Genomic DNA, 27,406 nt, shown 5'->3' on the forward strand with positions numbered 1-27,406 from the left:
TAATTATGGAAAGATGTAATTGCATTAGAAGCAATTCAGAGAAGGTATACTGGGTGAATATCAGGAATGGGCGGGTTGTCTTTTGGGGAATGGTTGGACAGGTTAGGCTTGTATCCAGTTGAATTTAGAAGAGGCAAATTGATCAAAACATTTAAGATCCTGCGGGGTATTGACAGGGTGAGTGTGGAGAGGATCACAGAATCTACAGTGCAGAAGGAGGCCATTCGGCCCATCGAGTCTGCACCGACCACAATCCCACCCAGGCCCTATTCTCCTAACCCCAGATATTTACCCTGCTAATCTCCCTGACACTAAGGGTCAATTTCAGCATGGCCAATCAACCGAACCCGCACATCTTTAGACTGTGGGAGGAAACCGGAGCGCCCGGAGGAAACCCACGCAGACACGGGGAGAATGTGAAAACTCCACGCAAATAGTGACCCGAGGCCGGAATTGAACCTGGGTACCTGGCGCTGTGAGGCAGCAGTGCTAACCACTGTGCCGCCCAATATTTCGCCTTGTGGGAGAATCTAGAACTAGGGGTCACTTTTTAAAAATAAGGGGGGTGGCTCATTTAAGACGGAGATGAGGAGAATTTTTTTTCTCTCAGAGGGTCGTGAGTCTTTGGAACTCTCTTCCTCTAAAGGCAGTGGAAACAGAGTCTTCGAACATTTTTAAGGCAGAGCTAGATAGATTCTTGATTAACAAGGGGTGAAAGGTTATTGGGGATGGGCAGGAATGTGTGGTTGAGGTTACAATCAGATCAGCCATGATCTTATTGTATGGCAGAGCAGGCTTAAAGCACCGAGTGGCCTTCTCCTGCTCGTAATTTGGACATTCGTTAACATTCGTTTAGAAGAGGTTGCAGTTCATTTGGATGCTTTTGCAGTTGAAAGGAGAATTCATGAGGTGAGCTGAGGTAATTAATGATTGAAGAGTAAATGGAGAAAACATACATATTGAATGAGAATGACAATTGAGTATCTTATTTAAAACAAGTACATGGGCATAGCAACAAAGTAGCCACAGATCATTAACATGCCAGATCCACCTAAACCTAAGACCTTGCTGTTAAAAATAAACTTAAGGATCAGGTAGTAGATTAGTGTGATTTATTTTCAATCTGTCAATACTTGTTAATGTTAATTTAAAAATGTCCAACAGAGGCATCCACCATGTCTGCTGCGTCAGACCCTGCCAAGATACATCTCAGATATGTGCTGGGAATTTTTGCTGTGCTAATTAATTGACTGTATTTAACAGTTTGCCAAATGTACATGTGACAGTCTTCTGGGACTTTAGACTTATTGGGACTATCAAACAACCAAAAATAAAATTCTGTGATCAAAAGACAAATTGCCATCATAAAAGGATCACAAATAAAACAAATGCATTGATCAATTACTGCACACAGTACTGAACTCTTGTGGATGACTCTGTAGCAATGTAAAACGAACCAGACATGCTATATGTTCTACGATAGGAATACCATCAGTTATAAATTTGCCATATTGGTGCACAGATGGGCTGCAATGTAACCCTGCTCTCTAAACAGAGAGGCAATCAGCAGAACAACGTATAGAGCATAATACATTAGCAGGAACTGAAGGAATGGCAGGCACAGGGCCTTTACATCTGTAAGAGCTAATTCCCCGGGGCAATATTGCACACTTCATGATTCCACAAGCCCAAATTTTAAACAAAAATCTGAATGCAAGATAAATATTGGGCCAGACAAAATAAGGAAATCCTGTCACTTTAATCAAGTCCTCTATCCGCACCAGTTCTGCCCCAGTCAGCTTTTTCATTAAGAATGTTTGTCTTTGCAAATGTTTCTGCAGAGGCGACAGCACAACACTGAAAAGCCATCCGCTGAGAAGCTAATGAATAATTGTATGCCATGGACGATGATTCACTTTGCTACATGCCGGCAGTACTTTGCCATTTACTGAGCATGCATCTGCATTAACTAAACTTGCAATGCTCAGTAGGTGCTGCGTCAAATCAGCTGCTTTTAATGATTAGTTCATATCTGTTTTCACACCTTCCTACTATTGATCCCTCCTGGGTGCAAAACAAAAACAAAATCAGATTTCTCGAGTATTGGAGTATGAGAAAGAGACTTGGTAAGGACATGGAAATGGAATTATTCTCGAATGGCTTTTGTTCAGCTTGGAGTAAAGATTCCTCCAGCCTCCATGATTGTCTTTTATTGATTCTTGGTGTGTGGAAGTCGCAGGCAATGCCACATTCCCAGCTGCCTTGAGAAAGTGGTGGTGACAAACCTTCAGAGGGCAGTGATCTGAGTGTACGACTTAAGTTACAAGAAGGCCAGACCCTTGGGGGCATTTGCTTGCGTTCTCTGAAGGAGATTGATGAACCAGTTGGGTTTCTTAGCCGCTTCTTCTATAACGGTGGTATTTTTATTTCTAATTCGGTCCAAGTTCTCAACCTGCCATGGTAGAGTTTGAACTCACGTGCTCTAGATTATTAGGGTAGGCCTCTAGTTTACTGGTGCGGTAGCATTCACACAACCTTGCTCAGGTGTAACAATGCTCTAAATATATGAATGGCCAATCTCCCTTACTGGAATGTCCAGGTGTCGGTGTATAATAAAACAGCACTTTGATGTGGAGATGCCGGCACTGGACTGGGGTGGGCACAGTAAGAAGTCTCACAACAAGAAAACAACACTTGCACAGTTTAAGAGAATGCCTGTTTGAACCTTTTTACTTTGGGGACACTGGGCAGAATTTTCCCATATTTTTTCAGTGTCGGAAAGAGAAAACTGGGAAGAATTCAACCTGTGCCAATGGGAAAACTCACCGAATATTCAGCCTCCTGAATTATTTTTCCCAAGTGGTTCACACTGTGCTTTTGCCTCTGATTCGCTCAACTCAGGAAAACTTAACCTCTGCAATCAGCTCCTTTTAAACGCCTCCCCAGCACATGTTCCTGTCCAGTCGGGGCAAAGCTGCCAGGAAGACAACACCATGTTTCAAACTTCTGGATGGTGTCGAATGGAGGCACGGCATCCTCTACTCGTGATTGGCCAGATGGCCAGCAAGCAAGGTCACCAACCCTGTCAGGGAGGCTGTGGTCACGATAGGGAGTGTCAGCTTGCTCCATAAGAGGACAGGGCTACAGAGCCAAAAGTGGGGCGACATGGTGGCACAGTGGTTAGCACTGCTGCCTCACAGCTCTAGGGACTCGGGTTCAATTCCCGGCCTCGAGTCACTGCCTGTATGGAGCTTGCACATTCTCCCCGTGTCTGCGTGGGTTTCCTCCGGGTGCTCCGGTTTCCTGCCAAAGGTGTGCGGGTTAGATTGACTGGCCATGAAAAATTGCCCCTTAGTGTCAGGGGGTTAGTAGGGTAAATAGGTTATGGGAATAGGGGCTGGGTGGGATTGTGGTTGGTGCAGACTCAATGGACTGAATGGCCTTCTTCTGCACTGTCGGGATTCAATGAAGATGAGTGACCTTCATTGTGCAGCCAGGATAAGCCTGCCTCCTCACTTCCTTCACCCATACAGATCCTCCACAATATCATGTCATGGTGCCAAACCCCTGGATAAACTTGGCACTTCATCCCTGTGCAGTGTGAGAATGGCAGAGCAATGTCTCTCCCACACTGACAATGCAGCAAAGCCATGCCAGCCCTCCAAACCCTCCCACTCAATCTCCCATCCATGGAAGGTTCACCCCGCCCCCGCCACTACCAACATCAGTGCTCAGTCCTCTCATGTCTGCCAGTATTCTCCAGTTATGAGGATGCCAAGGGCTGAAAACGTGTGAGAGTCTGTGCACCTTGTCAGTAGGTGGAGAACAACACCGGGACCCCTGACCCTGGAGGAGGCATTAGCAGCTGAGATGTGTCATTCAGCCACTCTGAGCCCCTAGATCACCCCATTCATTGGCAGGCCACGTTCACGCCTCTGTCAGGCAGCAGTCAGACATTTCATAGACGATAAGAGGACCACCTCCCTATCCTCACTGCAAGTCTTCATCATTTGCTCTCCTGCAGCATCCAGTCAATCGCTTTAACTGGGCCCAGCCCATGAATGAAGTCACCATCAGGATCACCTCTCATAGGCACCACAGTAATTAGCGGATATAAGGCCCCCCATGGTGGGAGAGGTCTTCACGCCCCAGTTCTGGTCGTCCCCAAACTGAGAGGCTATGAGGGCATTCCTTGCCCTGTACCCGTGCATGTCCTGGCCATCACCAGAGGTCCTTCCTCGACATCCTCCTTGTCATGGGGAGATCTGGCACTCCTCCATCTCTCCCTGGTCCAGCTGCTCGCCTGTCTCAGTGCCAGGGTGTGCAGAGTGCAGCCAATCACCATGATGAGTGACAGCCTCTGGGGGCTGTATTGGAGGGTTCCCTGAACCGGTCCAGACACTGGAACCGCATCTTCAGCAATTCTGCTGCCTGCTCCACCAGCGCACACATTGACACATGAGCCTCGTTGTAGTGAGTCTCAGTGGGTGTTTGGGGCCTTCGCACTGGCATCATCAGCCACCTCCTGAGTGAATACCCTTTGTCCCAAGGAGCCACCCCTCCAGCCACTGTTCACCCTCAAAAATGGCTGGGATCTGAGAGCAACCCAAGCGGTAACCATCATGGATGCTCCCCAGGGGAAATGGACACATACCTGAAAGATGAGCACCGCACATCTGGACATTGAGGGAGTGGTATCCCTTGTGGTTCGCAACTGGCACCCCATGCCACCAGGGAGAACGCATAGTCACATGGTGCAGTCGACGACAGCCTGTACCTGGGGCATGCCCGCTATGTGGGCAAAACCCATGCCCGTGGCATCTTGGTTCACGTCGATGTACATGTGGGCCTTCTCAAATAGTGCAAATGTGATGTCTGCAGTGTGAATGTAAGCCTACTTGTGACTAATAAATAAACTTTAACTTTTCCCTTATGCATTTGTGCATAGCTGACAGGGAGATGCCGCACAGGTCAGCAGTGCAGCCCTGAAACGAGCTGCTGGCTTAAAGGTCAGAGCGACAGTGACTTTCAGGGCCACAGGCAATGAGTGACCTCCCAGTCCATGTGGTGTCACCTCTTACATTACCTGGCTCAGTGGGTCCACCATTCCCCAGGACAGACACAGTCTTCTCCAGCACTGGACTTCTGACATCTGGAGGTAGGAAGTTCAATGGTGGTAGACCCATGGCCAGTAGTGTCTCCTCCGAGGCTCTGCCATCTGTGGTTCTGCTCCCAGAAGATCAGTGGGCCCAGCCTCTCAGTTGCACATCTGGATCCCCCGCGTCCTCTTTTGATTTGATTTATTGTCACATGTATTAGCATACAGTGAAAAGCATTGTTTCTTGCGTGCTATACAGACAAAGCAAGCCATTCATAGAGACAGACTGGAGAGAGTGCAGAATCTAGTGTTACAGTCATAGCTAGGGTGTAGAGAAAGATCAACTTAATGCAAGGTAAGTCCCATTCAAAAGTCTGATGGCAGCAGGGAAGTGTCGGTTGGTACATGTCCTCAGACCTTTGTATTTTTTTCCGATGGAAGATGGAAGAGAGAATGTCCAGGGTGCATGGGGTCCTTAATTATGCTGGCTGATTTGCCGAGGCAGCGGGAAGTGTATACAGAGTCTATGTATGAGAGGCTAGTTTGTGTGATGGATTGGGCTACATTCACAACCTTTTGTAGTTTCTTGCGGTCTTGGACAGAGCAGGCACCATACCAAGCTGTGATACAACCAGAAAGAATGCTTTCTATGGTGCATCTGTAAAAATTGGTGAGAGTCGTAGCTGACATGTCAAATTTCCTTAGTCTTCTGAGAAAGTAGAGGTGTTGGTGGGCTTTCTTAACAATGGTGTCGGCATGGGCGGACCAAGACAGGTTGTTGGTGATCTGGACATCTAAAAACTTGAAGCTCTCAACCGTCTCCGTTGATGTAGACAGGGGCATATTCTCCACTATGCTTCCTGAAGTCGATGACAATCTCCTTCGTTTTGTTGACATTGAGGGAGAGATTATTGTCGTCGCACCAGTTCACCAGATTCTCTATCTCATTCCTGTACTGTCTCGTCACCGTTTGAGATCTCTGGTGCCCACTTTGCAATTGGCATTCTGGAGGGTGGTTGAGGTGAGATCGCCAGGCTCTTGTTTTGATAAAGCTGTTGTAAATTCCGCTGGACTGATGTCATGCCAGTGCTCAATGAATATTCGGGGGGTGGGGGTCATAGAGTCATAGAGGTTTACAGCATGGAAACAGGCCCTTTTTAAAACCCCTAAACTAATCCCAATTGCCCACATTTGGCCCATATCCCTCTATACCCATCGTATCCATGTAACTGTCCAAATGCTTTTTAAAAGACAAAATTGTACCCGCCTCTACTACTACCTCTGGCAGCTTGTTCCAGACACTCACCACCCTGTGTGTGAAAAAATTGCCCCTCTGGACACTTTTGTATCTCTCCCCTCTCACCTTAAACCTATGCCCTCTAGTTTTAGACTCCCCTACCTTTGGGAAAAGATATTGACTATCTACCTTGTCTATGCCCCTCATTATTTTATAGACCTCTATAAGGTCACCTGGACCGAGCTGGGATCAGTGTTCTGGCGAAGAGAGTAAATGGGGTGGTCAATAGGACTTTAAACTAGAGATTGGGGGGGAAGGGAAAGTCAGGGAACCAAGAGGTGAAGGAATCAGTGGGAAGCGTAGCTGCTTAGGATTACAAAAAATCACGAAAAGACAGCACTCAGGAGAGGTTACGATAGTCCCCATCTCACAAAATATGACACAGTGTCTGGAAAGGCTCAGTAGACCAAGGTCCACCACACTACGAAAACAAAAAGGGACGGTCAATAGGGAATTAAAGGTGCTATATTTAAATGCCCGCAGTGTCCGGAACAAGATAGATGAGCTTGTGGCCCAGATTGTGACTGGCAGGTATGATGTGGTAGGCATCACAGAGACGTGGTTGCAGGGGGTTCAGGACTGGCAGTTAAACATCCAGGGATTCACAACCTATCGAAAAGACAGAGGGGTGGGTAGAGGGGGCGGGGTTGCCTTGTTAATTAGAAATGAAATTAAATCAATAGCACTAAACGACATAGGGTCAGACGATGTGGAGTCTGTGTGGGTAGAGTTGAGGAACCACAAAGGCAAAAAAACCATAATGGGAGTTATGTACAGGCCTCCTGACAGTGGTCAGGACCAGGGGCACAAAATGCACCACGAAATAGAAAGGGCATGTCAGAAAGGCAAGGTCACAGTGATCATGGGGGATTTCAATATGCAGGTGGACTGGGTAAATAATGTTGCCAGTGGACCCAAAGAAAGGGAATTCATTGAATGTTTACAGGATGGCTTTTTGGAACAGCTTGTGATGGAGCCCACGAGGGAACAGGCTATTCTGAACTTAGTGTTATGTAATGAGCCAGACGTGATAAAAGATCTTAAAGTAAGGGAACACTTAGGAAGCAGTGATCATAATATGGTAGAATTCAGTCTGCAATTTGAAAGAAGGAAGGCAGAATCAGATGTGAAGGTTCTACAGTTAAATAAAGGTAATTACAGGCGCATGAGGGAGGAACTGACAAAAATCGACTGGAAGCAGAGCCTAATGGGAAAGACAGTAGAACAGCAATGGCAGGAGTTTCTGGGAGTAATTGAGGACACAGTGCAGAGGTTCATCCCAAACAAAAGAAAGGTTATCAGAGGGGGGATTAGGCAGCCATGGCTGACAAAGGAAGTCAGGGAATGCATCAAGGCAAAAGAGAGAGCCTATAATGTGGCAAAGAGTAGTGGGAAGTCAGAAGATTGGGAAGGCTATAAAAACAAACAGAGGATAACAAAGAGAGAAATAAGGAAGGAGAGGATCAAATATGAAGGTAGGCTAGCCAGTAACATTAGGAATGATAGTAAAAGTTTCTTTAAATACATTAAAAACAAACGGGAGGCAAAAGTAGACATTGGGCCGCTCCAAAATGACGCTGGTAATCTAGTGATGGGAGACAAGGAAATAGCTGAGGAACTTAATAAGTACTTTGCGTCAGTCTTCACAGTAGAAGACATGAGTAATATCCCAACAATTCAGGAAAGTCAGGGGGCAGAGTTGAATATGGTTGCCATCACAAAGGAGAAAGTGCTAGAGAAACTAAAAGGTCTGAAAATTGATAAATCTCCGGGCCCAGATGGGCTACATCCTAGAGTTCTAAAGGAGATAGCTGAAGAAATAGTGGAGGCGTTAGTTATGATCTTTCAAAAGTCACTGGAGTCAGGGAAAGTCCCAGAGGATTGGAAAATCGCTGTTGTAACCCCACTGTTCAAGAAGGGAACAAGAAAAAAGATGGAAAATTATAGGCCAATTAGCCTAACCTCAGTTGTTGGCAAAATTCTAGAATCCATCGTTAAGGATGAGATTTCTAAATTCTTGGAAGTGCAGGGTCGGATTAAGACAAGTCAGCATGGATTTAGTAAGGGGAGGTCGTGCCTGACAAACCTGTTAGAGTTCTTTGAAGAGATAACAAATAGGTTAGACCAAGGAAAGCCAATGGATGTTATCTATCTTGACTTCCAAAAGGCCTTTGACAAGGTGCCTCACGGGAGACTGCTGAGTAAAATAAGGGACCATGGTATTCGAGGCAAGGTACTAACATGGATTGACGATTGGCTGTCAGACAGAAGGCAGAGAGTTGGGATAAAAGGTTCTTTCTCAGAATGGCAACCGGTGACAAGTGGTGTCCCGCAGGGTTCAGTGTTGGGGCCACAGCTGTTCTCTTTATATATTAACGATCTAGATGACGGGACTGGGAGCATTCTGGCCAAGTTTGCCGATGATACAAAGATAGGTGGAGGGGCAGGTAGTATTGAGGAGGTGGGGAGGCTGCAGAAAGATTTAGACAGTTTAGGAGAGTGGTCCAAGAAGTGGCTGATGAAATTCAACGTGGGCAAGTGCGAGGTCGTACACTTTGGAAAAAAGAATAGAGGCATGGACTATTTTCTAAACGGTGACAAAATTCATAATGCTAAAGTGCAAAGGGACTTGGGAGTCCTAGTCCAGGATTCTCTAAAGGTAAACTTGCAGGTTGAGTCCGTAATTAAGAAAGCAAATGTAATGTTGTCATTTATCTCAAGAGGCTTGGAATACAAAAGCAGGGATGTACTTCTGAGGCTTTATAAAGCACTGGTTAGGCCCCATTTGGAGTACTGTGAGCAATTTTGGGCCCCACACCTCAGGAAGGACATACTGGCACTGGAGCGGGTCCAGCGGAGATTCACACGGATGATCCCAGGAATGGTAGGCCTGACATACGATGAACGTCTGAGGATCGTGGGATTATATTCATTGGAGTTTAGGAGGTTGAGGGGAGATCTGATAGAAACTTACAAGATAATGAACGGCTTAGATAGGATGGACGTAGGGAAGTTGTTTCCATTAACAGGGGAGACTAGGACGCGGGGGCACAGCCTTAGAATAAAAGGGAGTCACTTTAGAACAGAGATGAGGAGAAATTTCTTCAGCCAGAGAGTGGTGGGTCTGTGGAATTCATTGCCACAGAGGGCTGTGGAGGCCGAGACGTTGAGCGTCTTCAAGACAGAAATTGATAAATTCTTGATTTCTCGAGGAATTAAGGGCTATGGGGAGAGAGCGGGTAAATGGAGTTGAAATCAACCATGATTGAATGGTGGAGTGGACTCGATGGGCCGAATGGCCTTACTTCCGCTCCTATGTCTTATGGTCTTATGGTCTTAAGGTCACCCCTCAGCCTCCTACGCTCCAGAGAAAAAAGTCCCAGTCTATCCAGCCTCTCCTTATAACTCAATCCATCAAGTTCCGGTAGCATCCTAGTAAATCTTTTCTGCACTCTTTCTATTTTAATAATATCCTTTCTATAATAGGGTGACCAGAATTGCACACAGTATTCCAAGTGTGGCCTTACCAATGTCTTGTACAACTTTAACAAGACGTCCCAACTCCTGTATTCAATGTTCTGACCAATGAAACCAAGCTTCACCACTCTGTCCACCTGTGACTCCACTTTCAAGGAGCTATGAACATGTATCCAGAGATCTCTTTGTTCTGTAACTCTCTCCAACGCCCTACCATTAACTGAGTAAGTCCTGCCCTGGTTCAATCTACCAAAATGCATTACCTCGCATTTGTCTAAATTAAACTCCATCTGCCATTCGTCAGCCCACTGGCCCATTGATCAAGATCCCGTTGCAATTGGAGATAACTTTCTTCACTGTCCACTATGCCACCAATCTTGGTGTCATCTGCAAACTTACTAACCATGTCCCCTATATTCTCATCCAAATCATTAGTATAAATGACAAATAACAGTGGGCCCAGCACTGATCCCTGAGGCACACCGCTGGTCACAGGCCTCCAGTTTGAAAAACAACTCTCTACAACCACCCTCTGGCTTCTGTCAAGAAGCCAATTTTGTATCCATTTAGATACCTCACCCTGGATCCTGAGAGATTTAACTTTATGCAACAACCTACCATGCGGCACCTTGTCAAAGGCCTTGCTAAAGTCCATGTAGAGAACATCAACTGCACTGCCCTCATCTACCTTCTTGGTTATCCCTTCAAAAAACTCAATTAAATTTGTGAGACATGAGGTCCCGGCAGGAGGGCTCGCTAATAAGATGCTAATATATTTAAATTAGGTTCCTGACATTCTGTGGAGGGATTCCAGGCCAGTGAGGGGCCTGGAAAGTTCGGAATTGTGATCTCGGCAGTGAGAATCGTGTTTCCTGATTCTCGCCATATTTTGCGCCCATGTTGCTGTTCTTGCTGACGGCTAACGCAGACTGAAAATCACCACCATTAGTTTCCAAACTTTACCTCAGTTGTCATGTTGTCATGCTTGAAACCAGTTTGGTGAATTAGCTTTGGGTATTGCGAGTGTTCCCATACACAATCTCCTTCATTCTTGCATTTCTCAGCTCTGTTCTAAATTACAGCCTGGAAACTTTGAATAACATTGTGCTGCACTAATTTCAAAGTGCGCTCGTGCATTAGTGTTTCCCATGAGTTAAGTTTTCGGCTTACACTACTTCTGCTTGTCAGTTATCCCATGCAATAGCTCAAAATGGATTCAACTTGTAAGGATCCCCAGTTGTAATCTGCTGTAATTTTGTAGCATTAGATATGTAGAGGCAGAAATGTATTTCTAGGGTGCGCTACCGCGGTGGTTACGTTACTGGTCTAGCAATCTAGGACGGTCAGGACTAATAATGCAGTAAATGGGAGTTCAAATTCTACTGAGGCACAGGAGTCTGCATTTAATTTAAATCTCAAAATAAAAAGCGGATATCAGTAAAACTGACCATAATAAAGCTGTTGGATTGCGAATAAAGCCCAACTGGTTCAACTAAGGTGCTTTAGGAAGGAAACATACTGCTCTTATCCGACGGACCTGTCTGTGAGGCCAGCTTCACAGCAACATGACTTCTGTAACGGCCCTGCGAAGTGGCCTAACAAGCATCAAAATGATGGACCACTTCCTTAGGGAACTGGAAAAGAGCAATACCAGCCTTGCCAGCAACACCTATATCCCGAGAATGCATTTTAACAATACTGTGACCTTAAAATAATAACCAAGAAAAATAATAGTCCCCTCAGTGTACCCGAACAGGCGCCGGAGTGTGGTGACTAGGGGATTTTCACAGTAACTTCACTGCAGTGTTAATGTAAGCCTACTTGTGACACTAATAAATAAACTTAAAAATAAATCTAACGTTGAAGTAATACTCAGCCATCTGAATGTGAGCTCCCAATTTGTGTTTGACCCCTTCAGGTTTTAAAGCAGAGAATGATTTTCTCGGATTATATTTTCTCTACAAAATTCTTCCTTTTTCTTATGAAGATGGTAGGACATGTTGGGAAAGAGTTTCAAAACATGCCCACACCATCTCCCACATAATTCACCCGGGTTTTCAATCACACGGCTTCAACACCATACGTTAGCAGGAAATCTCACAACAGAAGGCCACTTGTGGCTGAATCTGATCTTATCCCAAAATTAAATCCATAAATCCTTTTTTTCCTGCCGGAATTGTTCGAACATATTAATTTGGAGCCATTCAGCCTCTCGGGCCTGCTCCGCCAATCAATAAGATCTGCTGGTGGCCTCAATTCCACTTTCCTTCCTGCTCCTTTGACTCTCGTCTTAATCAAGAATCTCTCTAACTCGGCCTTAAGAATATTCATTGACATGGCAAAACACCCTTTCAACATCCACCTTGTCAAGTCCCTGGAGGAAGATCCCTTCTTAATCTTCTAAACTTCAATGGATATAGGCCCAACCTGTCCAATCTTTCCTCCTCGGATAACCCCCTCATTCCAGGAATCAGTCAAGTGAACCTTCTCTGAACAGCTTCGAATGCAATTATATCCTTTCTTAAATAAGGAGACCAAAACTTTACAGAGGACACCAAACGTGGTATCACCAGCACCCTGCAAACCCCCTTCTTTTATATTTCATTCCTCTTGTGATTAACAACACCATTCCATTTGCCTCCAAAAGAGAAAATGCTGGAAAATCTCAGCAGGTCTGGCTGCATCTGTAGGGAGAGAAAAGAGCTGACGTTTGGAGTCCAGATGACCCTTTGTCAAAGATGGTCATTTGCTTTCCTAATTACTTGCTGTGCCTGCAAACATTTTGTGATTTGTGTACCAGGATGCCCAGGACCCTCTGTATCACAAAGTTCTACAATTTCTGTCCATATAAATATATGCTGCTTCCTGCCAAAGTGGGCAAGTTCATATTTTTCCACATATACTCCAACTGCCAAATTGTTGCCAATTACTTAACCTATCTTATACCCCTTTGCAGCCTCCTCACGTTCTCGTCACACTTACTTTCCAACCTATCTTAGTGTCATCAGCAAATTTAGTAACCATACATTCAGTCCCTTCATCCGAGTCATTTATGCAGATTGGAAATAGTTCCCCCCACACACACACATGTAATCTTAGCTTGTGTAGTAACCTTTTATGTGGCACTTTGTCAAATGTCTTCTGGAAATCTAAGTACACCGCATCCACAGGTTCACCTTTATCTATGTTGCTTGTTACTTTCTCAAAGAACTCTAATAAATTAGTCAAACACAATTTCTCTTTCACAAAACCATGTCGACTCTGCACGATTGCATTGAAATGTTCCAAGTGTCCTGTTATAATAGATAATAGATTTCAACATTTTCCCTATGTCAGCTGTTAAGCTAACTGGCCTATACTTTCATACTTTCCATTTCCCTCCATTCTCGAGTAGAGGAGTTGCATTCACTATTTTTCCAGTCTGATGAATCTGGGAATTTTGGAAAATTAAAATCGATGCACCTACTATCTCAGCAGCTTCTTTCAAAGCCCAAGGATGAAGGCCATTTGGGCTTGGGCACTTGTCAGTTTTTAGCTGTCATAACTTTCCTCAGTATCCTTTTCCCCTGGTGATTGGAATTGTTTTTAGTTTCTCCTGCCCCTTCACCTCTACAGTGAAGACAGGTGCAGAATATCTGTTCAATTCATTCAGTCACCATTTCCTTATTTTCCATGATCAGTTCCCCAGACTTACTCTGTAGGGGATGAACGATCACTTTACTCACTCATTTCCTTTTTAAATACCTGTCAAAACTTTTACAGAAGCACGAACCCGGGCCAATTGAACCTCCCCCTGCTTTAGCCCTCGGACATTCAGAGTAATTATGACACTCTCAGCGCAATCCCCAACACAGACTAAAGGTTCCAACTTGGACTATCGGATTCAGTTGCACATCAGTTGAAGTATTTACTCACAGAGACTCTGTGGGTGTATTTTCTTCTCATCCATGTTCAGTTACGTTTTCTCGTTGAAAGTTCTGAATGGCATTTATGGCCAACTTTGTCACAAAAGCCTGGATTCTACAGTCTCTGCTGCAAGCAGGTTTGCGTCAAAAGTAAATTCATTGGCCATCAAGAATAAAATCCTCAAGCTCATAACTTCAAAGGGATAGCCACAGCAGAGTCATGGAGGAAAAAGTGAATATTCCAGTTGAAAATATCTGGAATATAGGATTAAACAGAATATTTAATTGCTCATCGGCAAGGTAAAAACTACTCTGCATTGCAAACTAACTGGTTAGAGCTGGACTTGGGACCCTGGAGTTTGTTAACCTTCAAAATGCTTGCCCAACGTTTATTGTGCTCCATCAGTAGGTTCTTGTTTATTTAACAAGGTGAGGTTAGTACAAGCACGGTACATTTCTGTCCGATTAAGCATTTTTATGTTTTTGTTGACTGCAACCTCTTGAACTCAAATCTTCCCTTTTCATTTTGGTAGCATGTTAGCATCAACTGTAGGATCGATTTGGAAAAAATCGATTCCCGCCAAGGATTTCTGTTCCTCACAATCTGGAAAAGCTGGAGCCCAGCCCCGCCTTGTACTATGCTGTCAGGGTTACGATTGAATACCACACGCTTGTCATTGGTGGTGTGCTATTCTTCAGGTAACTAGTTATCAACAAAAAGGGGAACAAATTTATATAGTGCCTTTCACACCCTTGGACTATCTCAAATGCTTCCAAATCATGAATTACATTAGAATAGTGCTCACTATGATTATGTAGGCAAGCGCAACAGTCAACCTGTGTACAAGATTTCACAAACATTAATGAGGTAAATAGTTGTTTTGGTGTTTTTAGAAGAACTTCCTGCTCGTCTTCCAACAGTGTCATCCTAAACGGCCGCCAGATCTCCCTCTCATCAACACAGATAGTGCCGACACTGCACAAAATGTGTGCATTAAACTATTCAGAATCTACATTCAATGATCTCAAATGGGATAACTAAGTATGTGGAATGCTTAAGAGAGCAAGTGGAAGACTTCACATGCTATGTCTTTTGAAATATCACAACGTATCTCAAACTGACTTATTCACTCTGTTTAATAGTTAGTAAGACCCAGTATTGAATACGCAGCACCTGTTTGGAATACTGGACCTACCAAACAGCATGTGACCAAAAGTTGAATAAATTAGCACTCTCCTCTCATGCGCAGTCTACCTCAGATGAGCTGGAAGGCTAAGGTGTCTCAAAAGTTTGAGCAACAGGTGAAGCTAGCTGTTTCACGCTATTACTTTGCAGTAGCAACACGAGTGGTATTCTCTACTAACAGGAATCTGCTGTCGAGCCAAACAGATGTTCTGCCGATCACACAAATGTGTAATGTGGTAGGTGAATTTCAGTGACAGTGTGATGCCAGGATGTAGGCTGTACGTCCCAAAGACTGGTGGATTGTATCAAATGGCATGTCCCTTTGGTTGTTCGGAACAGACAAAGTACTGCATGGCGGCACAGTGGTTAGCACTGCGGCCTCACAGCGCCAGGGGCCTGGGTTCGATTCCCAGCTTGGGTCACTGTCCGTGCGGAGTTTGTACGTTCTCCCCGTGTATACGTAGGTTTGCTCCGGTTTCCTTCCACAGTCTGAAAGATGTACTGGTTAGGTGGATTGACCATGCTAAATTCTCCCTCAGTGTACCCGAACAGGCACCAGAGTGTGGCAACTAGGGGATTTACACAGTAACTTCATTGCAGTGTTAATGGATGCCTACTTGTGATTAATTAATAAACTTTACTTTTTTACCCAACGAGCTCGTGTTTGCAAAACTCAAAAACATAGCATCCAACATTAAATGTGAATCCACGATTGGACAACGCTTGTTAAACAATCCCGAATATGATAAGAATTACACTGAAAGCCAAAGTATCATTTGGTCTTGCAGCGGTGCTCACTTGCACATGTTAGAAGCCACATTTATTCACATACAGGGCCCCATCCCCTGCAGACAGAAGGAACATGTTTACACATTGCATCTTTTTCAACTAAACAAAACCTTGAGGGAACAACCATTCCCTGGTTCATTCCCCATGGCAACGCCTTGACCAGAGTCCATCTGCCTAGTTTGAATTTGAGTAGTTTGGCAGTTAACTGTTCCCTGCTGCATTCGTCATGGCTACACCTCTACCAATCAGCAATCTCTTCTCATACTACATAAATTGTTGTTCTCTTTACTGTTGGTAATCTTACATTCTGTTCCAATGAGCGCAAGTTTCAAAGCTTAGACAGCATGTCTCTTTTTCCAGCAATACTCAAGTTCTGTACTACCTAAAGACTGTTATCAACAATGTGATCACTGAATATTCCAACATAATGCGTAAGCCTTGCCATCATTTGTCTGTCCGCAACCTGGGCACCCCTCTCAAGTAATTCATCACTCACAGCTCACCATGTTCTGAACTCTGAGAATGATGTCTGTGCCGAGTGTTGCTGTTGGTGTTATTGACCTGATGTGAGATGATAGATGCTGAGTCCTCATAGGAGTTAAACAGGCTCCGTGAGTAGCAAGGAACATTCTAGATGTGTGAAGTTCTCCACTGTGGTCTGAACAATGGAAAATGAGAGGCTTCCCTGGATGCTTGGAGAATGATGAGGTGTGCACATCCAATCGTTCTCTGTTCAAATATAATTTTAAACTACCATTCAAGTGAAGGCTGCAAGTGAGGAGGCAATGGGCAGTTGGCCTCGACTGCAAGAGGGATTGAGTGTAAGACCAAAAAGGTGTGTGTGCAGCTGACTGCAGCCTTGGTGAGATCTCATCTGGAAGATTGTTTGGCCTGCTCGTCTCCCTATCAAATGTAGTAGACCTCACAGAAAGGGACTGTGACTAAATTCACTGGACACCACTAAAGGACCTCGGTATTATCTCACGAGGAGAGAGTGAGTACATTGGGCCTGTGTGCTGGACTGTGCAGGGGACTGAGAGACTATCTACATGGAGCATCAAGAGTTCTTAGAGGATTCATGCAGGGAAGATGTTTAACCTGATTGGGATGTCCAGAATTCTGCAAAAGAAATTTGGTTGCAGCACGTAAAAATGTTGTATTATACCCTTGCACCTTGCTGGGTTTTCTCCGTGCTTGTTTCGAAACAATAGAACAACTCTGCTGCTATTTTTCAAATCTAGGTAACATCATTCTTTCTACTTAGCTTCTCAGTCAATAGAAAATTCACCAGCAGTTCTGGAGCTGGAAGTTGGTATGTTGCATTGAGTACATATGTGCATTGCCCTGCTATCCCCTCCACCCCACTCTCTGGTTAGGATGGCAAGAAACACAACAGCAGCATCCTCACTTGCACCGCTGCACAAATTTGATGTCACTGTTGCAGAAATGCATCTTGATGATAGAGTCGTAGAGTTTTATAGCATGGAAACAGGCCCTTCTGTCCAACTTGTCCATGCCGTTCAGTTTTTAACCACCAAGCCAGTCCCAATTTCCCACATTTGGCCCATATAATACAGATATAGCTTTAAGATTGGAGGTTCTTTAAGAGGACTTAAAGATAGGCCAAGTTGTACCAACTACGTTTCACCTGATCTCCACTGACGACCGGAAGCTGGAAATTTTTACCTCAATTACTATTGCAGGAAAATGTTTAAGGGAGCCGTGCAGTTAAAACTGCACGGTTTAAAAAAATATCAGCCATGATTGAATGGCGGAGCAGACTCGATGGGCCGAGTGGCCTAATTCTGCTCCTATGTCTTATGGTCTAATGCAGGACATTCGGGAAACTCATTCATCCAGGGTTTCCTGATTTCAAAACAGCTACCAGCATGAAATGTAGCTCCAAGCTAAAACCTCATCCTCTGTTTGCAGAGAATAAAACTTGGGACTAGGCAGCATTTAGCTTTCAACTATTCATACAAACGTATAAAAGCAACAGAACGCTACAAGAGAAGCTTCATTAGAAGGTAAACATTTACACGTTGAAGGAAAGGGAAAACATCTACACAATACTGTCGCATAGTATAGAAAACTATAAACATATATATTATATAAAATTGGATATAAGATACTGTTCATAGGCGTGAATCATGCTCCGGTTAAGAACAAGTTAAGCAGCATTAGGTGAAATGAGTTAATCTTGAATCTGATTGACACACCAGAAGGAAACAGAAAGATTTTACCAGGAGGTTAAGAGGAAAAAGAAGTCTCAAAAGCTCCTTAAACTATTGCCATAACTCAGCTTCTCACCATTGTGGCCCCAGTGTGTTTCTGGGTGGTTTTAGTTCCTGAGAGTTATTCCACTGGGCATTGAATTTCATCACCCTGTTGCTGTACAGAAACATCACATAATTACTGACAAAACTATGTTATTATCCACAGGCTGCTTCTGCTTTTCAGATTCAGTCTTAATCATGATTAAACACTTATTAATGGAACCTAGGTTAAGCAGCCACCTGTCTTTTGCAGGCAATTGTTGTTAGAACAGAAAATGAAGCTCCAAGGATTTTACAATATACAGTGCCCTGTGTTCTACAAAATACAGTAATCTCAAGATGTACAATATCCTGCAAGACATATGGATCCAATTTTATATAATATATATATCGTTCTCTATTCTATACAGCATTCTGCAGTACATACCTTACAATATACAGAATTTAGCTTACAATATACTTTCATCTTGTACAATATATAAACTGGTAAGCTTTTGCCTGGGTATTTTGACTGATGCCACTCATGAGAACACAGATAGAAAAATGCCAATGGACCTATCAAGTCTGATGCTTCCACAAACCATGCAAATCCAGACGAAACATAAATTGACATAGATGATTGGGTCTTGGTTGACTTATATGCGTCAAATTGTTATCGCCCTCTATCTTTCAAGTAGACAATTTACCCGGACACAAACTTTATTTTAAACATACATTCTTAAATTTTGTCCCATAAGTGATCCCGGATTCAGAATTCCCTGCTGAAAGTGCACAAGTGAAAGCTACCAGTGTAACAGCTGATAGCGTAACAGCATTGTAACTTGAAATGAGTCGACACGTTCTGCCCGTGTCTGTGTGGGTTTCCTCCCACAGTCCAAAAGATGTGCTGGTTAGGCGCATTGGCCATGCTAAATTCTCCCTCAGTGTACCTGAACAGGCACCAGAGTGTGGCGACTAGGCGATTTTCACAGTAACTTCATTGCAGTATTAATGTAAGCCTACTTGTGATACTAATAATAAAACAATGCTATTATATTTCACTTTGCCCTCAGGTTATGAGCAACACTGGCAAAGCCATTACAAGTTGCAAACCCCATGGACTGTGTGTATAATTCTAATGGTGCGTAGCTTTATTGGAGCATTGCAGGGTGCAACATGGCCTATGTATATAGTTAGCAAAGAATTTTGCACTCTGCATTGAAACTATTGAAATATGTGCAATGTTCTCAATCTGAACTGAAGCACCGCAGTGTGAATTTTGATCTCAGAAGAAAATATAAATATCATTATACTTTACTGTTATAATAATTGGACATTTTTTGTAGTGTGCCTTTCAGATTTTATATGAATAAAGTATATTTTTGCAAAAAAGCCATTACAAGTTGCCCTTAAATAAGGTGGTGATGGGTTTTCTTTTTAGATTTCTAAATAGCCTCAAAGTGGGGTCAGGAGTCAGACTGGAAGTTGGGAAGGAAAGGGATAATGATAATTCAGTCACTGAAGCTTCTACAAGCAAAACATATCTTACCAAGGTTAGAAAACAAACTTATCACAACTCAAAGAAGGTTGGGGGCCAAACAAGTGACCGGGAATGTCCAGGTGCCTGTGCTTCTGGACTACCAGCAGAGCTTTGTGAGGTGATTGACATCTGAAGAGCTGAACTCTTTGAATACCCATTCGGATTGGTTGTCAGAACTGAGCAAGTTTTGTTAGAAACTAAGGGTATACAAGATGGAGTTTCCACTTTTCTGTCCTTAGTTGAGTTTCCTTCGTATTTCTTCTATTAATCATTATGGCTTCTAATATGTAGCAAGATGTCTCTGTACGATACGAAAGGCTATCTCCAACAGAGGGAGTCATTATAGAATTTAAGAATGTATGGTTACACTAGCTAGCCATAGACAGATATTAGTGTTATCAGCTCACATCCAAATTTTCCTCAGAACATAGGAGACATAATCCATCTCCCCAGATATGATCAGCACAGAAGAAGAGTTTCACCAGGAGCAGAGGACACTGAAGTGTATAACATCATGCCCTCAAAGGAAGGGGGGGGGCAACCAGTTCATCCAGTCAGTTCAAAAGCATAAAGGTTATCCAAGTTTTGGAAACATAGCTAACTACTGAAATTGGACAGCATCTGAAAACAGGCGTAAGGATCACAATTCTGCATTGGAGGCTTTGGAAAAAGAGGCACAGGTGAGGAGAGGTGTCATTACTCCACAAGGGGGCCAGAGGAGGCTCTCCAGGCAAAGCAATGGGGCCATATAGCCATGGTGATCATTGCCAAGAGTGCAGGCCCCATTGATGCACTGTAGGATTCTATGATCTGCTCAATCACATTTCATGTAGTAGCATGGTCATGGTCACCATCGCAACTGCGGGCAATGTCATCCTCGCCCTGCTGAGAGGTTCAACTTGCAGCAGGTGGAAGCTTTCACTGAGCACCTCCTTGATGAAGCAGAGACACCTGATCCACTTTTCCTCGCTGAGGTTCCAGGGAGGGAAATTGTTCCCTGAATGCCCCTCCTCCCTCTGGTAGCAGCTTTTCCTACACTGTGTACTCCTGCTCATTCTCTCTCCCATGCTGTAGGAATGCATTCCATGCAACCTTATGTCCACGGACTAGTGGATTGTGAAGAATCCTTGAAGTTAGGACAAAGTTGTACGGCACATGCCCACACCACCCCGTGTAGACTTCAGCAACTTTAAGCAACTCTGAAATCACCAAACCCGAAAGTAGTTAACAATCCTTTTAAATAGCACTGGTTGAGGCTTTTGCTTCTACTCAACACATGGTCAGCTGCACAAAATTCAGACAGAGCTTTAGCTGGAGCACTGAACTCCAGAATGGCAGCGCTGGTGTCAAGGTGGCCTTGTGTGCTAACTGATGCCACTATCAGCCTATACTGTATACTTCCAGCACACACATGCCTTCACCAAAGTGACGTCTAACGCAGATTGTACCAAAAATATACAAGGGCCTTGGATCCATTTTGGAGGTCAAACGACACTTGTAGCACTAAAAGAAAAAGCACTACAAAGCCGAATTTCAGGACAATAGACTTCAATCTATTCAAGAGAGTGGACACAATATAAACTTTCAGATTTCTAAGGAGTCAAATGAAAAATTAATCCCTCCAGTTTATTTCAATCTCAGATATTGATCTTGACTGTAAATTTATAATCAGTGAGTAGTTAAGATTGACTTGCTGTGACATAATGGAATTGACCTTGTAAAGTACTTTACTTCATCAATTAAACATATCTACCAATTATTTGTGTACTTAAACATTTTAGTACTGCTAAGATTTTAACGCGAATAAGTAATTGCTAGTTCATCTTCTTTCTTCTTTAATTGGAACAAAAGGGTTAATTAATTCACTCAGTACCTGTGAAACTCCCATCAGGATCTGCAAGAGTGTAAACGCTAATATCCGAGCAGATTGATGCTGAACAGTTCAGAGAGCCAATTAACTCCAGGGCATTGACTAGGTGGTTAAACCCCAGACAGTTCCTTGACAAGTTGTTAACATGAAAGAGTTAAGGATATATCTGATGCCCTTAATGAATTATTCTTGTCAAGAGTTTTACACATTCCCATGATGATCTTGGATAGGGAATTCTAGGATTTTGAACATCAGTGATGAAAGAATAGTGATAAATGTTCATTTTTGTCTTCGTGCATGCCTTTCAGGTGATAGCATTCCCATGGTATTTTCAGATACCATTCACTAAAGCATTCCAGACCTGAAATATCATGCAAAACCCTCTACAATGTAGGGTAATTTCCTAAGTATCACACTCCAGTGCCCAGTACAAATCTTTCCGAGTTCCGAACATAATGTCAAACGTCTTATCAGTGGGAGAGGGCTTAAGATGAGTCCCATTCTAGTTTTCTCTTAAACATTTTCAATATTATGAGTATTAATCTCAGCATGATCACCTACATTCAGCTCATCTCCCTGACCTATATTATTACGTATAGTGAGCTGTAGAAATAAACCCTTGTAGTTCATATCGCTCAGGGAAGGAGTAGCTGACACATCTGAGGAACTCCCATTCCCTTTTCTTTATAAATAAATAATTAAAATCTCCTTGAACAATAACTTGGTTATCCTAACTCATTTGTTTATTCTGTCTGCAGATTCCTTCTTCCATTTCCTTCCCACAATTTTCTGATCTGTAATACACCCCAACCAATATAGCAAGAACTTTTCAAAATCTTTGAACTCCAACAATGTTGACTCTGTACTCCTTCCATCTTGGCACTGATGATTCTCTCTTATATCAATATTGCCATTTCACACTCTTATCTTCTCTTTCCTAACCCTCTTATATAAACTATGAGCTAACATGTCCTCAACAGTACCTCATAAGTGCTCGAGAAAAAAAGCAAAATACTGCGGATGATGGAGGTCTGCAAGAAAGACAAAGGATGGGATTTTCTGGCCTCGCTCATCCCAAGACCGGAAAATCCTGCCCGAGGTCAACAAGCCTTTGCATGGTTCGCCCCCGCCCGCTACGCTTCCTTTGGCAGGCAGGACGGGAAAATTTCGCCCAAAGTGTTGGAAAAACTCAGCAGGTGTGGCAGCATCTGTGGAGAGAGAAACAGGGGAGATGTTTCGAAGTGGACTTGAAGCGTTAACTCCGTTTCTCTCACCACACACACTGGGCAGGATTCTCCGGTCCCATATGCCACTGGGATCATCCAATCCTGTCAAAAGGCAATGGGCTTTTTGGCCAGTCCATCAAATGCCGGCCACTTGTCAGAACTGCTGAGTTTCTCCAGTACTTCGTTTTTATCTCATTTGTGTTCTCCAGTTCAGATTGAGTGTACGATATTCAGTGGTCAACATTTAAAAGGGGAGATTTTCCAGAGCTCCAGTCAAGTCCACTGGGTCGTATGGGCACAGCGAATATTGGAAAATTGAGCCAGAGGGAGTGCACAGCCATAGAGGAATGACCAATCACATTCACAGACAATGTTGCATTTCAACTCATGTAATCCTGCAATACGTGCTTCGCCGAATGATCGGCCAGCCGCAAGTGAACACAGACCCAGGAAAATCTCCCCTTGAATGCTCGTGAGTATATGGCTAGATGTATTCTCATTGTAATTTTACATTTAAATTCACTCAGGTTAATGAGTGAAATCCAACTTTCCAATGGACGGTAGTTATGTCACATGCAATGTTAAGTCCAAGGAATGGAAGATTCCTTGCTTCAGGAGTGCACTATCTACTGCCTTTGGGCCAGACACGAGTTAAATGCAACATTGGTGCTTCTGTAAAGCAGAAGCCATTAAGCGACACCACAAAGGGAACAATATAAAGGCACTTTATCTCAAACAGGTTGCTAAGTCATTCTCTTTGAGCAGCCTCTCGGACGATTGATAAGCTATGCTTTCAATCCACACTTATTTCAAAATGGAAATAGAATGAACGTACTCGAATGGGTTCATGGCTTCCTTTGAACTCAACCGTTCATTAGGGTGACCCCTTAACAGTGCCTTCAGGATGAGGTCCATGTGATTTTTAAATAGAATAACGCAGTGGAATTTGACACTTTACAAGCTTTTTTGCATTGTCAAAATTCAACTTTAACTTTAAGCACAACAGGTAAAATAAGATATGTTTTACATATTAAAAGAAAAATCAATGGCACTAATCTATTGGAGCTGTCATGAATACAAATCCAGAAAAAGTTATAGTACCGTCACAAATAAAAGCCAATAATAATGTCATTACCCCAATAGTATGGTTGAACGGTTGAAATGTTGGCTTCAGATGGTTAAAGCTTAATTAATTCAGACTTCACAGAATCCTAAATTCAACACTGAAATTTGGACTGGAACTCAGTTCCAACTTCCTGATTTTCTACAGATCTGAATTTTTGTTGCCCGTTTCCATGGATTATTGTATTTCTTTAAAGTGTTAGCTTCAAACAGGTTCCTTATTAAGTTGCAGACGCAACCATATATTCAATACTAACCATTAACACGTTTTGAAAATAGGCTGCAAAGTGCGCGGGTGTGGTCATCAATATTCACTTAATTTACTTTGAGCAAGATCTGCTCCTGAACAACAAAAAGCAAAGGAAAAGCTGCAGAAGCTGGAAAATCGGAACCAAAAACAGAACACGCTGAAACACTCAGCAGGTCAGGAGAGAACAGATCCGTTAATGTTTTGTTTTAAGGTGTCCGTTCAGAGGACGTGGGCATCGCTGAAAAGGCCAGCATTTATTGCCTGTCCCTAATTGTCCTTGAGCGATGGTGAGGAGATGCCTTCTCAAACAGCTACAGTCCATGTGGTGTTGATACATCCACACCTCTGTAGGGAGGGAGCATTTTGGATGCAGACTGGTTACAGCATTTTGTCTTCAGATACTGCTTGGCACATTTTCTACTACCTTTATTAATACATTTCTGATAAACAAGAGTAACATTGCAATACACAAGTAAGTCACAATTCAATTAAAAATATACTGGAAGGCAGTCTCGTTTTTTTTTAAGTTATAAATCATGATATTGGGTAATCTGCCAATATATGAATTATGCAACACACTACACTTTGTATTTCTTCATAATTTATACGTGTTTCCTATACATCATAACTAATTTGCATATACTCACTCTGTCAATTTCAATAATTCCATAAATGTGATTTGGAAAAAATATTTTTTAAGTTGTTAAAATAATGCACTTAGTGGAACGACTCCTAAATGCAGAGAGTACCCTCCTGTCCACAAGTAAGGAATGGTCAATTGGCACAAAGCTCCATGATCTTAAGGTTCAACTGCACGACAATGCTCGTTACTGGAGTTACTGCAAGTTATTAGTCCTTGCATCCAATGAGCTTGACAACCAGAGTGAATTTTGGAAAAAATATCGAATGCGAGAAGGAATAACATCACAAAGCATTTGATTCTCAAACATTATACACCCACCTTCACAAATGTAAGATTTCAACGGACATTTTCAAACATAAATGTTTTCAAAATATTATGAAAAATTAGACATTTTCAAACGCACAATTAATACATTCATAAAAATCTGCACAATGTTTAACAATCTGCACATCCTAAACCCATTCATAATATTTTTGTACATTCAAAGCCCACAATCACTAGGCTCTCTCAGTTTATTTTCCAAATGTTCATGAAGCTAATAATAAATCAGATTGTAAAATATTCAGATCTTTTTGGTCATAAATGCAACAAGGTCCTGCTGCCCACTTTGCTGCCAAACCGCAGGTCATGAAAATGAATGAAAATTTACACGGGCTGCAGTATTTCAAAGCTTTAGCTACCATGGAAGAGCTAGTCAACCAAAAGTACATACCCACACTCCCTGAAGTCAGCTTCATTAGTTAACACCACCGCCACATTCTGCAGCATCTCCATTTAAACAGTAGAAAACTACAAATACTGACAACCTCAGAATAACCATATTCTAAAGGGAGCAATTTCACAATTTAAAAGCCATGGCTTTTTATGCCTTTTTTTTGGAAAGCAGACAACCTAATATTGAGATTTCTACTGATTGGAGGAGAGCTGTTTTTAAATGCAAGCTTCAGGTGTTTTGGATCAGATGTACATCTCTTATTAAATTCATGTTTTATTTTGAAAGCCAACATAGTGTCAGGTGTGGTACACAGTAACCGTGGGCTCCTCTCATTTCACAAAAAGGGATATTGTGTTCTTGCCTCTGACCTTCCTCAGTCTGAAATGTGAGTACATACCTCTCCTTGCTGCTGCTTTGCCTGCCAGACTGCTGCGTTCCTCTGTAGGCCGCTGTTGGTTTCCCCACCAAGCCCCCGCTTTAAAAAATAACAAGAACATAAAGGCTCCTACAGTTTGACAATAGACGCTTTTTTCAATGTAATTAAGGGCAAGGGGAAGTAGCGTTTCTTTAAAACTGTTGAATTTTTAAGATTGTAATAATAACACACACACACACAAACACTAACACACGCACACACACTAACACACGCACACACACTAACACACACTCACACTAACACACAATCAAGTAGTATCCTCGCATGCTGCAGTTGTAACTTCTATAAAGCACCAACACTTTCTCTTAAGTGATCTTCACGGCAGTACATTCAGACAGGCACTCAGTTTGGCTCAAGAGAATATCACATAACAAGAATGTGAAAGCACATTATGGCAATTAAAATTCAACTAACAAAAGCATGTTTATTCAAATGATGAGCTTTTAAACAGTCATGTTTGAACATTTTACTTTTCTGTCACAATTGTTAAAAGTGGTTATTAAAAGCAGGTTAACCATGCCATTAAAAAGTACAAACAAAGCACTGGGGTTCATTTCAGTACAGCAGCATTCAAGCACAGTGAAGCTATATTAAACTTACACAGAACCTCGGTTAAACCAAAGAGTGTGCGGGGCACAAGCGAATATAGAAACGCTGGAGAAAAGTTATACCAGAACTGAGAGGGCACAATTATCAATGAAGACTGAATAGGCCAGGGCTCTTTCGGCTGGGAAAAAGACTGATAGCAATCTTTAAAAGTTCTGAATAGGTTGAATAGTGCAGATATAGAGAAGATACTTCCATTTAAGAGGGGACCCAAAACTAAGATAATCTATAAATATAATAAACCCAATAAGGAATTCAAGAGAACCCTATTCACTCAGAATGGTCATAATGTGAAACTTGCTACCACATGGAGTGGTTGAGGTTAGTAGCATAGCTGCATTTGATGGGAAGCTCGATATGTACAAGTACGAAAGGAACAGAAGGATATGTTGACAGGGTGAGAAGTAAATAGATTGGAAAGAGACGTGGGTGAGGTATAAACACTGACATAAAGTGATTGGGCTGCATAGGCTGTTTCTTGTTTCTGTGCTGCAAATTCTAAGCATCATTGTAGAAATAGGATGTACAGTGCCTGATTAGCTGAAGAAAACCTTTACTAATAACCAGTTAACTCTCCATGCAAATCTATGTGAGGAATGCCGATTGACACCGTGCAGGCATGCATGAGTTTGCAATCAGAACCAAGTGTCTCAGGGGCCTAATGGAAAAGCATCATATTTGAGATAGGCTGGGCTGAACATTACATGGAGGTGACAAAGAGTTTAGAGGCAAGCCGACCTCCTCTTTGTCGGGCCAAGCTGATTTTACAGCCATTGGGCCATTCAGTGGCTTAAAGGGAGAAACTTCCGCAAAGCAGCTGGGAGCAAATCCCTGTCTCCAAGAAGTGCTGGCCACGTCAGGTAATCGGCAGCTCTCAAACCCCAACAGTGGCACCGGAAACACTGGCCACAGTTGGGACTGCAGCTAGTCCCCATCAACGACTGTCGATGAGGCTAGAAGACAAGTTAAGTTGGCATCTTCGGCTGGGACC

At 42.9% G+C, this 27,406-nt stretch overlaps 1 protein-coding gene across 5 annotated transcripts in view; it reads right to left on the reverse strand.

Annotated features, from left to right (window-relative positions):
• Window positions 1-27,406, reverse strand: part of LOC144500462 (C-terminal-binding protein 2) — a 330,141-nt gene that overhangs the window by 156,942 nt on the left and 145,793 nt on the right. For 3 of the 5 annotated variants that reach the window (XM_078223412.1, XM_078223413.1, XM_078223415.1), the window contains exon 3: window positions 25,771-25,848. The exons of 1 other annotated variant lie outside the window; for it this stretch is intronic. In XM_078223412.1, coding sequence (XP_078079538.1) covers window positions 25,771-25,848 — 78 coding nt within the window. Of the gene's footprint in view, window positions 1-13,787; window positions 13,932-25,770; window positions 25,849-27,406 lie in introns of those variants that run through there. One more of the 5 variants, XM_078223417.1, reaches the window with a different exon arrangement.

Source organism: Mustelus asterias, chromosome 11 (assembly GCF_964213995.1).
Source record: "Mustelus asterias chromosome 11, sMusAst1.hap1.1, whole genome shotgun sequence".
Classification (NCBI taxonomy): domain Eukaryota; kingdom Metazoa; phylum Chordata; class Chondrichthyes; order Carcharhiniformes; family Triakidae; genus Mustelus; species Mustelus asterias.